Raw genomic sequence first — 16194 nt, forward strand, 5'->3', positions numbered from 1 at the left:
AGTTGGTGAAAGAAGACTGGAAGAAATTTAAAGACTATTTACAGAAATATTGTAAAATTAATGAATGTTAGAAGGATGTTGGATAGAAACTAAGGGGTTTCCAGGTGTAATGCTTTAGGAGATACGAAAAAAAGGTTTACAAATGGGTAAAAGCTTAATGGTAAGGATTTGCTGAACTAACAAATTGAAGTGGAATACAAAGAAGGGAGGTATGAGAAGGTCTGGGGAAATAAGCGTAAGGAAGATATGTTATGGAAAATTATTTGTTTTTTAATTGTTTTTATGTTGTATTTTGCATTTTGTTTCTTTTTATTTTTCATTTTCATTGTTATATTTTAAAAACTTTAATAAATATCTTTTGGGGGGAAAAATGTTTACCATTTCGTCCTTGAATAGGTTCTTTCTTTTTTAAAAAATTGTTTGCTGGGTTCTGCTCCTAACACTTTGTTGATTAGTTTGTTTTGTACACAAAAAAGTATTTGATGATCTATTAAAAAGTATTTGATGATCAACATTGTAGGCAGCTTTAAACACACTGCAATTTTTCCAGCATTAAGGCAAAACTATTTTCATTCACCCAGTCATTTTGAGCTTTCAGTATATCTTAAGTTTTGTTTGTCTACTTTTATTACTGCTTATTTGTACTGTGATATAAACTGGTTGTACACCACTCTAAAATACAAACAGGATGAAGGGCTACATATAAAAGTTTCTAATAAATACGCAAATAGCAATAAATGCATTAAATAACTACCTATCAAAACACACACAAAAAATAATGCAGACACACTTGAAGATGGCACAAGTGCTAAAAACATGCCTCTGTCAACCTGTTGTCAACTCCCTACAATGAAGTGCAAGACTAAGAACATAAGATGATGCTGGATGAGGCCAGTGGCCTGTCTAGCCCATCATCTTGTTCTAACGGTGGTCACCCAGATTCCTGTGGGAAACCAAGAAGCAGGATTTGAGTACAACAGCACTTCTTCCTCCTGTGGTTTCCAGAAACTGGTATTCAGAAGCAATGCTGTCTCCAACCACGGAGGCAGCATATGGCCATCCTGCCTAGCAGCCACTGACAACTTCATCCTTCATGAATTTGGTCCAATCCTCTTTTAAAGCCATCCAAGTTGGATGCCCATGAGTTCTAGGTGTCAAGTGAGAGGGAGAAAAGCTTTTCTCTGTCCATATTGTGCATTATTTTACAAACTTATTATGTTACGTCTTACTCACTTTTCCTCATTCCCCAAAATGCAGCAACCTTTCCTCATATGGGTGTTACTTCATTCCCTTTATCATGCTGTTGCCCTTTTCCAACTCCACAATATCCTTTTTGAGGTGAGGCCACCAGAACCATACACAGTATTTCAAATGTGGTCGCACAATCGATTTGTATTATATCATTACGATATTGGTAGTTTTCTCTTCAGTTCTTTTCCCTAACATGGAATCTGCCTTTTTAACAGCTGCCACACACCTGGTTGACATCTCCATCACGCTATCCACTATGACCCCAAGCTCTCATTTATGGTCAGACACTGCCAGTTCTGACCGTAGGAGCATATATGTGAAATTAATATTTTATGCCAGATGAAAAGGGCTTTGCATAGACCTTGAGTGCTGTGAGCACCATTTGAAGCCATAGTTATAAAGGGTTCTGTGGCACATTTTATGCTGTTATGGCATTCTCTGTAGAAGATGCTGCTAAAAACAAAAGAGCAGGATTCCTAATTCTGTCCAAAAACACCCACAGCCAGAGTAGATTGCTAGAACCAGGGGTAGATACAAACTCATTTGAAACAACACAGACTTCTATAGGATCAGCCCAGAGTTGATTGGCAGCTGCCCTCCAGGGTCTAAGGCTGGGAAGGGGGTTCTCTCTGCACCTGCTGTCTTTTAGCTTTGAGATGCCAAGGACTGAAGCAAGGGCTTTCTGAATGCAAAGTACGTGTGCCATCAACTCGACCCCGCTTGGAAGCAGTACAGTACTCATGAGTGCAGCCTGCTATGGGAGGGAGACATTTCTTTCATGGAAAAACTGATCCAAGAACAAGGCAGCTGGAAGGATTTGGCCCCCCCCCCCCCTAGGCATTCCACTCTGACACAGGTGCATGTGGCAGGCGGGAGGCATATGCTCCTCTGGCTCCCAGCCCTCTCTGGGGGAGACAATTGTTCAGAGAATTGATAACACTGAGAGAATAAGCTAACTGCTGCACTGCTGCCAACTAAAATAGGTTTTAAAAATCACAGCGTTTTGATGTGAATCAGGCAAAACAGACTCTGTAGGCTGCTCTCTCCCTCTGATGACGTGTTTGAAGGATGCAATGATTTACATACGCTGGCTAGACTTCAAAGTTCTTGATGTTTACCCCAAAGATGCAGTATTTATCTTAACATGCATTGGATTTGCTAGGCCTCCCTGATGTACAACTTATCCCAGTCAAAATGAGTCAGTTCTTACAACAGAGACACCTGTAGGATTAGAGACAGCATGGTGGCTGAGTTTGTGATTTCCTAATAAACCCTTTTTTGAAGGTTTAAGAAGAAACACAAATAAGTTATTAAGGAGGTTGTTTCAGAAAATAATCACCTGCCAGCTGAGATAACTGTATCTAAAATGAAATCTGAAGATGTCATAGCATGTCCTGTTTGGAACAGTTTTGAAGGAAATTAGGATTTGTGGGGGGCATTAGAAACCACTGCTTGGAAAGAGCAAACTGACATTGATACAGGTTACTGGAATTACATTTTTAAAAAACTATGGGAGTAGTGGGGAGCAATCTCACTCAGACGTAATAAGTTTTATAATAAAATGTTTTTAAACAGTTTTTAACTTGTGGGTTTCTTAATTTGGGTTTTTTGTTGAGGCATAGGATGTGCTTGCAAAGAGAAGAGTTGGGAAGAGCAGGGGAGGCTCTACTTGCCATGATTCAGGGCAGGGGGAGGGAAGGTGTGGGAGGCGGGGCAGGCCAGGTAAGGGGCACAGGGCACAGGCAGTTGGTGACTGTGCCGTGCGCTAGCCCCTCCTCCAACCTGGGGAATTATGATTGCCAGACCATGGGTCTGTGGATGCTGTTGCCGAATGCTAGGTTGGCTTGGAGTAAGATCTGCTTCATCCACCAGTATCTTAACTCTGCTGTTGTAGCAGATGAATCTCAAGAGATGTCCAGAGCACTCCAGAGTTTTGGAGTACAGTGGTACCTCGGGTTAAGTACTTAATTCGTTCCGGAGGTCCGTTCTTAACCTGAAACTGTTCTTAACCGGAAGCACCACTTTAGCTAATGGGGCCTCCCGCTGCCGCCGCACCGCCGGAGTACGATTTCTGTTCTCATCCTGAAGCAAAGTTCTTAACCTGAAGCACGACTTCTGGGTTAGCGGAGTCTGTAACCTGAAGTGTATGTAACCTGAAGTGTATGTAACCTGAGGTACCACTGTACATTGTCAGCAATATGCTGATGACAAACAACTCTATTTCTCCTTTACATCTGCAGGTGAGGCAGTGGATGTGCTGGACCGTTGTCTCGTCTTAGTAATGGACTGGAAGAATGCCAACAAATTGAAGTTCAATTTAGGTAAGACTGAGGCACTGTTAGTGGGAGGTAGCCTGCTCTTGATGGGGTTACACTCCCTCTGAAGGAGCAGGCACATAGCTCAGGGGCACTCCTGGATCCATTACTGTTGCTTCAGGTTCAGCTGGCCTCAGCAGAGTGCCTTCCATCAGTTTCAGCTGGTGTCCCAGCTACGCCCCTATCAGGACAGGGATAGCCTAACAACTGTTGTCTATGCTCCAGTAACCTCTAGGTTAGATTACTGCAACATGTTATACGTAGGGCTGCCTCTGAAGACAGTTTGGAAACCTCTGCTGGTGCAGAATTCAGCATCTTGTTGCTCACTGGGTCAAGGCCATTTGAGCATATTACACTGACCCTGGCTTGACTGGACTGGCTGCCAATTAGGTTCTGGGTCCAATCCATAGTACTGGTTTTAACCTATAAAGCCTTAAATGGCTCAGGACCACAATATCCCAAAGACCGCCTCCCCCCAATTTATCGTTGGGATCATCATTGGAGGCCCTTCTTTGTGTGCTTTCTCCACGAGAGGTCCAGAGGGTGCCAGCACAATAACAGGCCATTTCTGGAGTGTTCTCCCCATGGAATCTTGCCTGGCACTTTCATTATGCACCATTACATGACAGGCAAAAACATTGCTTTTCAACAAAGCCTTTGGCTGATTTACATCCTGTATGCTTTGAAATGTTTTGTGGGAGGGAGGGATTATTGGTTTCTTTTGTTCTTGTTTTTATTATGTGTTTTATTTTGTATTTTTATGCTGTGAACCACTCTGAGATCGTTGGATGATGGGCAGTATACAAATGAAGAAGAAGGAGGAGGAGGAGGAGGAGGAGGAGGAGGAGGAAATAGGAAGGCTTACCTGAGATATACATCAGCCCCCCATACACTGTTCCGGCATGGCCATAGTGAGGCTCGTTCATTTTTGCTACGTAGCTCCATTCATTCATCCTTGGGTTGTAGCACTCCACTGTGGCTATGGAGAAGCAACAACAAATGAGCAGAGTGAGACATTTTAAAAGCAAAACAAAACCCACTGGCTTATGATTTCTCCCTTCCTTTCCCCCCAGATTACCCTCCACTCTACTTAGATCTAGCATGAAGGCAGTCTAAACTCTAATCATACCTGGAAGGGGAGTGCTGTTTGAATCCTGAAATCATTATCATTGGAACAAATGTTTCACAGACCTATGCATCAGACCAACCTAGGTGGGAGGTGGAACCAGAGCAGGGGGAATGTATTGGGGGAGGGGGAATAATGCTGGTTGTCAACAGTACGGATCACAAGTGGATGACTAAAAGGAAGGTCACTGGGGGCTTAGGCAAGAACCATTGCAGTTGGACTGTACCATAACAATGTTTGGAAACACGAGGTTCCTGCTATGTATAAGCATCTAATTATCTTTTGTAAGGCATCTTGCTAGGGCTTTGCCTTGAAAGACAGCATGTAAGCACTTTAAATAAAATATTACGTGTGACGCATTTTTAAGAGGTGTTCCCCTAACACCTACTTCAGTGTCTTTTTAGCTCCAGAAGCAGACCTTTCTATTATTCCAGGCCTTCTGATATTAAACATTAATATCTGTCAACTCTTTTCATGTGCTAAATTATCTATTGCTGGTGGCCAGTATTAGTCTTCCTTTTAGGCTGGGTTTGGGTCTTGGTACTGAAATTGATTGTATTCTTGAGTTTTTAATCTAGAGAATGCATTTTATTATTGTTGTTGTCGTTATTTATTAAATTTCTATATCACCTTTCATCAGAGGATAACGGAGGTACATTACATTACATAATGAGGATCTGGGAAGAGGAGGGGGAAAGCACAAATAGGCACCACAATTTTGCAAAAATATGCTCAAAAAATAATTCCAATTAGCAGCTGACAAAAAAAATTACCAGTAGCTTTACCAAAAGCACAATCTCGTCCAGGTTTTTAGTGGGGGGAGGAGAAAACGAAGAGATCTAATATGAGGCTTTAATAGAGTAGGGTGTTTTTTGTTGTTGTTTGTTTTCTTTTAGCAATAAGGAACATCCTGTACAGAACAAGGCAGATGGTTACGCAGGTGCTAAATAGCTATGAAGCAGTTCTTCAGCACCAGCCATTTTGTCTTGCTCAGGGAAGAACGACTCAGCCCTCCGCACAACAAGGCGCATTAAGTGACCCTGTGATTTGGTGTTTCTACTTCAAACTGCTGAATGGTATTTCAATATGGGAAATGCAATCACTCACGGCCTTTCAGAACCACCATTATTTTATTCTTCTAATTCTTTCTGCTACTGACATGAATGCAGACATACAGAAACCTCCCTTTTATGTTTGCTTCTGACTAATGAACACACGCCTAGTGTGTGACCTCCTTAGCTTCAACACAGTTGTATCCGCTTAACAGAGGGCAAAAATCAAAACTGCAAAAGCAAGTCACGTGCAATCACATTGGCCTTTGCATACACCACTGTGAGGGCTAGGGCATTCAAATATAAATACGTCTCATGGGATATCATAGCAGAAAGCATCAGAATTCTACAGCGTCAGATACTACCCACTGGTAAAACAAAAAAAATAAATAAATCCTGCACTCTGAAAAAGTGCAGACAAGGTTCTAGACAAGCCTTTTTCCTTATATGCTACTATTCTAAATGCTGAGAATTTCTTTAAAAAGAAAAAAAGGTTGTGGCCTTTCAACCACATACCTGTAATTTAAAACGGTACAATCCAAACCATATTCTACAGCTAATTTGAAACATCATCCACAGTCATTCACTATGACTCCTTCCCTCACAAATTTCTATGGAGGGAGACATAGAGGAATATAGACTCACACATGCACTTCACCAAACCTGCAAGAGGAGCAAAGAAGGGAATGTACACTGTCATCCAAAGGACAACAACTTCACGTTATGTGGCTTGCATCATAGAATGCTCCACAGAACACATGTTTGCTCCACGTCTGTGAGAAACATATTTTTAGTGCTTAATTATTAATATTACGAAGGCACTTTTCTTCCACAGTTTTAAGTGCCTGCTAAAAGCTTTGTTTCAGCTAGGTTATCTGGAAAAATAAGACAAAATATGATATTTTGCTAGGAGCCATGTGTAAAGGCAGATAATATATTCAAACAGAAATTCCCACTTTTCCTTTTAAGCAAAGACCTATTCTCAGACTCTAGCTTGGACATAAAAACTTTATTTTTCATATCCCCCTCCCTGCTGGATCACATATTTAGCACCCTTGGCCAGAGATCACTTCTATTTCACAACTGTGAATGCCAAATAGATTTTGATGTTCAAAAACCAAACCCAGCAAGCTTCCTCTGGCTTCCCTCTGTTAATAGGTAGCAGTGGAGCAATTAGTGGTCCTGGATTGGTTTTCATTTTTTAAGTATTTCAAGGTGGCTCATTTTGTGCCTCCTTTGGTTCTCTCTCCTTTTGTAGAATACACAGGCATTATAATCTCTGTGTGTCAACTCTCTATATTATAGCAATTTGATATCTACACTTAATGAACAATTTGGAGGAGGGCAACCTGCACTGACAGTGCTCTGGAAAAATACCAAGGAGCTAAGATTACATTTATCCGAAATATCTCATTCTCTCTATCGGTCCCACTTCATTTTCAAAAGGGAAAATAGTTGCTAGTCACTTGGAATACGTCTCCACATCTGGTGCTCACAGGTCTACCAGACCGCAATAATTTCAACTCCATTCCAACCCGAACCCTAGATCAGTTCACACAGCTGGTGCATTTTCTGCAAGGACACAGATGGTGTAGCTCTGCAAGGACTGTTTTAAACACACACACCCCTTGCGCAGGAAACCCACTTACCACCCATCCCCATTTTCTGTGACTTCACACAACCCACCATGTGCAGCCAATGCTTACAATACAAATCTGCTCTAAGCCCTCAGATAGGAATACACAGCCAAAGAATTTATCACAGGAACTCTTGGCGCTAAGCCACCTTCCAAAAAGAAAAAGAACAGACTGACAACACCATACCGATACAGAGGGATGGCTCCAACTATGAGAGCAGCTCAGAAAAAATGCAACCAGAACACCTAGTGCAGAGACCATGGGGTCTCTGCAGAGGTTAGTGATCTACAGGCTAAAGAACACAGTCTCTTCATGCCGGCTTTGGGAAAACCTGACCCTCCAACTTGAAACATTTATTTATTTATTTATTTATTTATTTATTTATTTATTTAAGGGCTTATGTATCACTTTTCAGCTAGCACAAGAAAGTGGTGTGAATTATAATAGAACAAGAAAAAATGTAAAAGCACAAAATCATATAGGAAAGTAAGTGAGCTAGTAATCAACAGCTAGTGAAAATTTGATCACTTTCTTGACTGGGAGACTCCTAAAATATAGAAGTAACACACAGAACCTAGTGTATCTGCATTCATCAGGTCACCATGCTTCTGAAAACACCTTTAGTGGACAGACAGAATGCAAAATTGAAGTTGACAACACATTTGCAGAGGGGTAGCTGAGAAAATTATGGCATAAACTTTCGTGGACTATACTTACAGCATCATGTTATCCTTTAAGGCTGCATAAGACTGCCGTTTTCACAACATGACGACACTTAGTTCTTCATTTGAATAAGAACTAAGGGTGGTTTATCCATTAAAACTAATAACATTTGCACTTGTGGTCAGGTGCCTTTTGACAGCGATGAGCAAGTCAATTTTACACAATTCCCGTTTGCTAAGACACATTCTTTAACTTTTAAGGTCACTTTGTAACATTCCCACAGTAACATTCTGAACATGTGTATACTGCATGTATCACTAAGCTGCTTTACATATGTGATGAAATAAGCATGTGCACAAAAGCCTATTCTGCAGTTAGTCTTTTAGGGAGTCAGTAGATTTAGCTGCCCCAATTCACACCCTTACCAAGCTGGCAATTCCTTTTTAATATGAGGGAGCTGGCACTATCCTCCCACCCACTATGTACAAATCTCAGCATGTAAGAAAGGGACTCTGCACGCAAATCCCATGCATGTATCAACCCAGTTCACATAATCTTCCCACTATCATTGTGTGTGTGTGTTTAAATAACTGCAGATATTGGGCCACAATACAGAACCATCAAGTCTGTGCATGGTCTAAGACAAGAACCTAGGTCTGTTCTTCCATGTCATAAAGGTGGCAAGTGTATGAACCAGTTCTTTGATCACCCTGAAACACCATGCACTCACTATCAGAGGCTGGTTGTTTCTACAAGCTTTGCCACACTCTTCAGCCTTAAAGGTAAAGGCACCCCTGACCATTAGGTCCAGTCGTGACCGACTCTGGGGTTACGGTGCTCATCTCGCTTTACTGGCCGAGGGAGCCGGCGTACAGCTTCCGGGTCATGTGGCCAGCATGACTAAGCCGCTTCTGGCAAACCAGAGCAGCGCACGGAAATGCAGTTTACCTTCCCGCCGGAGCGGTACCTATTTATCTACTTGCACTTTGATGTGCTTTCGAACTGCTAGGTTGGCAGAAGCAGGGACCGAGCAACAGGAGCTCACCCCGTCGCAGGGATTCGAACCACCGACCTTCTGATCGGCAAGTCCTAGGCTCTGTGATTTAACCCACAGCGCCACCTGCGTCCCAGTTCTTCAGCCTTAGGGGCCTTCAAAAATGTTTTCCGGCTGTTTGGGTCCAGGTATAAAAGTTTATGAGGGGAGCTACTAGGCACTAAGCCTACCAGCTTTGGGATGCAAGAGGACTGGATATTGTTAACTAACCTATTTATGCTCACTGAGATTTGCTATATTTAAAATGATTTGTTAATGGTTGAATTGTGTGTTACAGAGCTAAAAATATTGGATGTGCGTCGAATATTACAGCAGACAATGCAGTTAGCTTGTTGTAATCATATTTTGAGAGGTTTTCCACTTTCCACAGCGTTATTCTATGTATGACTAGTGATGGCCTTTGGCTACGCAATAAAGAGCTGCAATTCACTATAGTGAATTATTTATTATGACTTTTTTATCTAGACTGATTATTTTCTGCAAACCATTCTGAGCAAAAAGGTATCTCTGGAAAACATGATATATAAATAAACTGGTTCCAGCTATGTTGCAACCGACCAGCACAGACGAATGCTCTGCAGTGTTCCTGGGACTCCAGGTACACACACCTGCTGCCCTTAACTCATCTTGCCTGAAACCCCCCGGCTTAGTTTAGCAGGACAAGGCATGCCCACAGTCAGGGGACTCACTCCTCAGGTGACAACATAGCCCTCAAATCATCTAACCATCCTAGATTATACTCGTGGCTGAACCCAAATCCAAGAATGTGTTCAAAACCAGCTTTCTACAGCTGAACCCAAATCCAAGAATGTCTTCAAAACCCGCTTTCTACAGCTTGGTGCCCTCCAGATGTTATGGACTACAACTCTCAACAGCACCAGTCAGCATGGCCAGGGAAGATGGCAATAACTGGCTATTAGTCATGGTGGCTCGGCTCGGCCTCTGTATATGGAGGTATTAATACTTCTGAATACCAGCTTATGGAAACCATAAGAAAATAAAGTTTTCTTCTGCTTGAATCCTATTTGCTGGTTCCCCATGAGCAAGGGCAAAAGAGAGGACCCAAATAATTACCGCCCAGTCAGTCTGACATCAATACCAGGGAAGATTCTGGAGCAGATCATTAAGAAAACAGTCTGTGAGCACCTAGAAAGGAATGCTGTGATCACCAATAGTCAGCATGGATTTCTGAAAAATAAGTCATGTCAGACTAACCTGATCTTGTTTTTTGACAGAATTACAAGCCTGGTAGATGAAGTGGATGTAGCCTACCTTGATTTCAGCAAGGCATTTGACAAGGTGCCCCATGATATTCTTGTAAAGAAGCTGGTAAAATGCGGTCTTGACTATGCTACCACTCAGTGGATTTGTAACTGGCTGACTGACCGAACCCAAAGGGTGCTCATCAATGGTTCCTCTTCATCCTGGAGAAGAGTGACTAGTGGGGTGCCACAGGGTTCTATCTTGGGCCCGGTATTATTCAACATCTTTATCAACGACTTGGATGATGGACTCAAGGGCATCCTGATCAAATTTGCAGATGACACCAAACTGGGAGGGGTGGCTAACACCCCAGAGGACAGGATCACACTTCAAAACGACCTTGACAGATTAGAGAACTGGGCCAAAACAAACAAGATGAACTTTAACAGGGAGAAATGTAAAGTATTGCACTTGGGCAAAAAAAATGAGAGGCACAAATACAAGATGGGGGACACCTGGCTTGAGAGCAGTACATGTGAAAAGGATCTAGGAGTCTTGGTTGACCACAAACTTGACATGAGCCAACAGTGTGACGCGGCAGCTAAAAAAGCCAATGCAGTCCTGGGCTGCATCAATAGGAGTATAGCATCTAGATCAAGGGAAGTAATAGTGCCACTGTATTCTGCTCTGGTCAGACCTCAGCTGGAGTACTGTGTCCAGTTCTGGGCACCACAATTCAAGAAGGACACTGACAAACTGGAACGTGTCCAGAGGGCAACCAAAATGGTCAAAGGCCTGGAAACGATGCCTTATGAGGAACGGCTAAGGGAGCTGGGCATGTTTAGCCTGGAGAAGAGGAGGTTAAGGGGTGATATGATAGCCATGTTCAAATATATAAAAGGATGTCACATAGAGGAGGGAGAAAGGTTGTTTTCTGCTGCTCCAGAGAAGCGGACACGGAGCAATGGATCCAAACTACAAGAAAGAAGATTCCACCTAAACATTAGGAAGAACTTCCTGACAATAAGAGCTGTTTGACAGTGGAATTTGCTGCCAAGGAGTGTGGTGGAGTCTCCTCCTTTGGAGGTCTTTAAGCAGAGGCTTGACAACCATATGTCAGGAGTGCTCTGATGGTGTTTCCTGCTTGGCAGGGGGTTGGACTCGATGGCCCTTGTGGTCTCTTCCAACTCTATGATTCTATCTGGTTGGCCACTGTGAAAACAGGATGCTAGACTAGATGGACGACAGGCCTGATCCAGCAGGGCTCTTCTTATATTCTTATGCTAATTGTAGTCCAAAATATCTGGAGGGTATCCAACTGGGGAAGGCTTCTCCCATCCAAAGTGGGGTCCATCTGAACAGCTTCTGTTGGAAAGAGGACTCAAGACTTTGAAGCTGTGAAAACCCCGAAGGTCAGCACTGACAATGAGCATATTATCTTTCACTGATGAAAAGTGATAAAATAGGATTAGTTCAAAGTTGCACTCTTGTAGGTCGAGGTCAGTCCCACGTGTTTGCTTGCTATGCTTTTGCACCAAAAAAGTGAACTCCAAATCCACTGTTCTCCTGCCATGTAATGTAAGAAAATGTACCCCTGTCCCTTCTGCTTAGTTCTTTTATGACAGCAAGAGAAAATCATGCCAATTCTCCACTCTTTTGCAGCAAATATATATGAAACCAGCAATAAAGGTGAAAAATAACTTGTGATGCAATTAAATGAGAAGGGGGAGCATTTCAGCCACAAAATCAAAAGCACAGTCAGCCAAACACTGATTTTCATACAAATGGATCTGGCTCCTTACAGAAAATCGGTGCGGTTACTTGGCAATCCATAGAACATCCAAGGTAACTGTTTACGACAAGAACTCTGTGTCAGGACATATCAAGTAAGAATAAATTAAATGAGGAACATCATCAAGTGATATAGAATACGTGGGTGGTTTCACCTGCACAATTTCATTATATACATAGCTGTCTGCATTCTGCACTTATCAAGGAGATGCCAAGTGAGCAGAAACAGGAATCTTGGGCTACAATCTTTTACTCATACATCTGGGAGTAAGGGCCACTGAACTCACTAGGACTCACTTCTGCGTAGACATCCACAGGATTGTGCAATTTGCACAATTACTTCCACTGTCTCACAGAAACCAACACAATTCCACAAGCAGAATTTCACAACGTCACCTCATTGTCCTTACAAATCAGATGGCGAATGTAGAGGTGAACACATGGGTTATATTTTGGCATGGTGGATTTGGTAATTCAATAATAATCTCCTGATACACACTTCTTAACACATTACAACCAAAAACATTAAAAAATAAAAACAAGGTGCCAGTGTGGTATACTGGTAGAGGGCCAGACTTGGACCAGGGAGACTGGAGTTCAAATCTCCCATTGAGCCATTAAACTCATTGGGCGATCTTGTACCAGTCACTGCTTCTCAACCTAACCTAGCTCACAGGGTTATTGTTGGGGGGGGGGCAAAATAAGGAATGGGACAACCATGTTTGCCATCTTAAGCTGTTTGGAGAAAAAGAGTGGGATACAAATACAGAAAGTAAGTAAGTAAGTAAGTAAGTAAGTAAGTAAGTAACGAATTAGTTCTTATTTGCATACAACAGGAAATAATTATTACTGTACAAGTCAGGAAAGGGGGTTTTTTGGACCAAGGCGAAGACTTACCTAACTCACCGGCTGCGTTTCGACCACCAACAGCATACAGATGTCCTTTGAGGGCACTTAGGTGGAAGAAGGTTCTCTTTTCGTTCAAAGAAGCCACCTGCATCCACTTATTATACCGAGGGTCAAACCTAAACACTGTGTCAACCGCTGTCTTTCCTTTCGTGTCATAATTGCTCTGTCCGCCAACAACATAGAGAAAGTTCCCAATAACAGCGATGCCATGCTGGTAGCGGGGAGCGTCCATAGGTGCCAGAGACCTCCACTCGTGTGCTTTTTCATCATACATCCGCAGCTCCTTGCTGACAACCAGCTGCTGCCGGAGCACTCCCCCTAGCGTGACCAGGTGAGTGCTGTCCGAACGGATGGCCGTCCTTTCCGACTGCATCACTGGCTGCATGTAGGGCATCATTTGGTAATTGCTGGCTTCCAAGAGCAAGTTGACGCAAGTGTTGTCAGTCCTCATGAAATCCACAGTTTGGACGTAGTTGATAAGATCCTGCGGAGTCATCAGAGGAAACCGGATGTTCTTCATGAGTTTTGCTGCACATTCCATCCGTGGCTCCTCGTACCGCAGCCAGCGGCAGGCAGCCTTGAAAAGCTCCAGCTCCGTGCAATGCTTAAGGCTATTACTTGAAAGGACAAAGGCAAGGCGCTCAAAGGGGAGTTTCACAAACTCACCAGTACTTAACAGTGCTGGGAAGTTCTTGAGGATGAAGTTGTTCACATATTTATCCACTTCTGTGAGGTTGTACGTGTTGGCAATCCGCCCCATTTCGACACAGTTCTCTAAGGAAACCTATGATAGGAAGAGAAAAGTCACTTCCTCCATTTTAAGCTCTGGCTTTATGTTCACCTGCACATTACAGTAACACAAGGGTTGCTAATGTAGACATACCACCACACTCAGTGTGTTTTACACAAACTGTACATTTCTTTGGATTGGTGTGTGCAAGTGTGGACCCAGCTAGACTGTGGAGAGATGTGCAAAGAGACTATCCACATAAAAGTATAAATAGACATTATTGTGGGAAGATGGGAGGTTGCCTTATGCCAAGCCACACCATTAGCCCATCCAATTCACTGCTGTCTACACTAACAGCAGCTCTCCAGGGTTTCAGAAACAAGTCTTTTCTTGCTGTACCTGGAGATGCCAGGGGCTGAACCAAAGATCTTCCTCTGTCAGGAGCACCTTGTGGCACAATGGGTCAGCATGTCTGGCTGAATGAGAAGGTTAGTGGTTCAAGCCCAGCCAAGGACAGATGTGGGCAGGATTTCTGTATTGCATGGGGTAGAAATAGACAGTTCTGTGATTCCTCTTCTGCCCTCCCAGGACAAAGTCCTGCACTTGGTTCCTGGGGCTGTGGCCATGACTGTCTTAAAAGCCTTCAAGATGAGCCAGTCATTTCTTATTGCTTTGTATTTTTTTTTAATGCATTTAAGTTCTATTGTACTTTTGCTATACACTGCCTTGATGTTTTATATGAGAGGGTGAGCTATAAACAGTTTTATAAATAAAGCAAGTCATTAAAGGCCACACATCCTCCACAGCTCACACCTCACACTTACTCCTTCCTGCTGCAGGAAGCCACTCTACCTGGCAGCTCTTCAGCTGTTGGGATCAGGGGTCCTTCTGGTTCTGGGACTGATGGCTCAGCTACCCCTCTAAAACCTATAACTGGCACTTTTTACTTGCACTGAAGAACTGGCTCTCCTCCATTTTTTCTCCCTCCAGCCCCCACTTTTATGAGTTGCAACTCTCTTGAGTGCAAGAGATTTAATTTTGTTGTTTTCTTAAAATCCAATATGCTTTAGGAACCACTTCTCTGAGCCCAAGGAAGTATGTTATGGTGGGTTTTATTCAACTATACAGTGGTACCTCGGGTTAAGTACTTAATTTGTTCTGGAGGTCCGTACTTAACCTGAAACTGTTCTTAACCTGAATACCACTTTAGCTAATGGGGCCTCCTGCTGCCACCGCGCTGCCGGAGCACAATTTCTGTTCTCATCCTGAAGCAAAGTTCTTAACCTGAAGCACTATTTCTGGGTTAGTGGAGTCTGTAACCTGAAGCGTATGTAACCTGAAGCGTATGTAACCCGAGGTACCACTGTATTCCTGCATTACAGCATGCTATTAGCTTTCTCATTGCCAGCTGACAGATTCCCAGTAAATTACCAAATTACTATTGGTCATTGCTCATGAGGCCCACAGAACAGAAGAGTATAACTGATTGGGTTCTCCTTAATTATTTGAATTATCTTATTAGATTAGCTTGCTACATGGCTTCATGTTTCTTCTAGGAAGCTCTTGAGACTGAGCAAAAATCTGAAACATGCATGCTTAAGAAGTCTTCAATTTCCATACAACTTTATTACAAGTAATTACTTATGCAGCTGTAATAGTCTAACTATGCACTGGACGGAAGGCAAAACAGCAATAATATAGTGCAGCTTGAGAAATACCATCAAATTATCAGAGTACACTTTAAAGTTTTAACAAGAACGCCAAGCAAGGCATTAGAATGCTGGACATGAATATAACCAACATCTCAGAATCCAGTTCATGTCCAGCACTTCGGGCAAAATTATATTTGCAGAATTCAACAACACACACTAGGTGGCTGCATGTGGGGCTGGGGGGAGGCACTCAACCTCAGCAGCCTGCTTTTAAAACTAAGAAGAGGATGAGCAACCTTTCATGACTGGCTGTTTGGAGGACAATCGTTTTTAAAGGGATTTTAACATCCCAAGAGCTGGTGAAATGATGTTTCACACCACTGCTTTATACAGAAAAACATGAGCTGAACGGATAAGTAATTATTCCATGAGAGGACGATGGAGCAGTTCACCACTGCTAGAACTGATCACAACACCCCAAACAAAAACCCAGCAAAGGACAGGAGGGCACCACCCAAATCACTGAAAGCCATTCTGAGTCACTCAGGTGGGCACTAAGCCACTAAGTGTGGCATGTTAACTCCTCCTGTTTAACTTATTCTCTATTATCTTTCCCCTCTCTCTGCACCCCACTGAACACTATGCACAGCTGTGCCTCCATCTTTGTTAGCTCTCCTTCTGAGATCTCTTCAAACACAGAGCTCTCTTTTCTGCACCCCAGGCTACTTCTACCCATAGGGATCTCTGCACTCTTTGCTCTGCTACAGGTTGCTGCATCCTACGTCCTCCACCCATGTCTCTGCACCCCTTA

At 42.9% G+C, this 16194-nt stretch overlaps 1 protein-coding gene across 8 annotated transcripts in view; it reads right to left on the bottom strand.

Annotated features, from left to right (window-relative positions):
• Positions 1-16194, bottom strand: part of KLHL13 (kelch like family member 13) — an 82837-nt gene that overhangs the window by 4462 nt on the left and 62181 nt on the right. For all 8 annotated transcript variants that reach the window (XM_081180453.1, XM_081180451.1, XM_081180448.1 and 5 more), the window contains 2 exons: positions 12990-13785; positions 4432-4545 (listed from right to left, as the gene is read on the bottom strand). In XM_081180453.1, coding sequence (XP_081036579.1) covers positions 4432-4545; positions 12990-13785 — 910 coding nt within the window. The remainder of the gene's footprint in view (positions 1-4431; positions 4546-12989; positions 13786-16194) is intronic.

The sequence above is a fragment of the Podarcis bocagei genome, assembly GCF_964188305.1.
Source record: "Podarcis bocagei genome assembly, chromosome: Z".
Classification (NCBI taxonomy): Eukaryota; Metazoa; Chordata; class Lepidosauria; order Squamata; family Lacertidae; genus Podarcis; species Podarcis bocagei.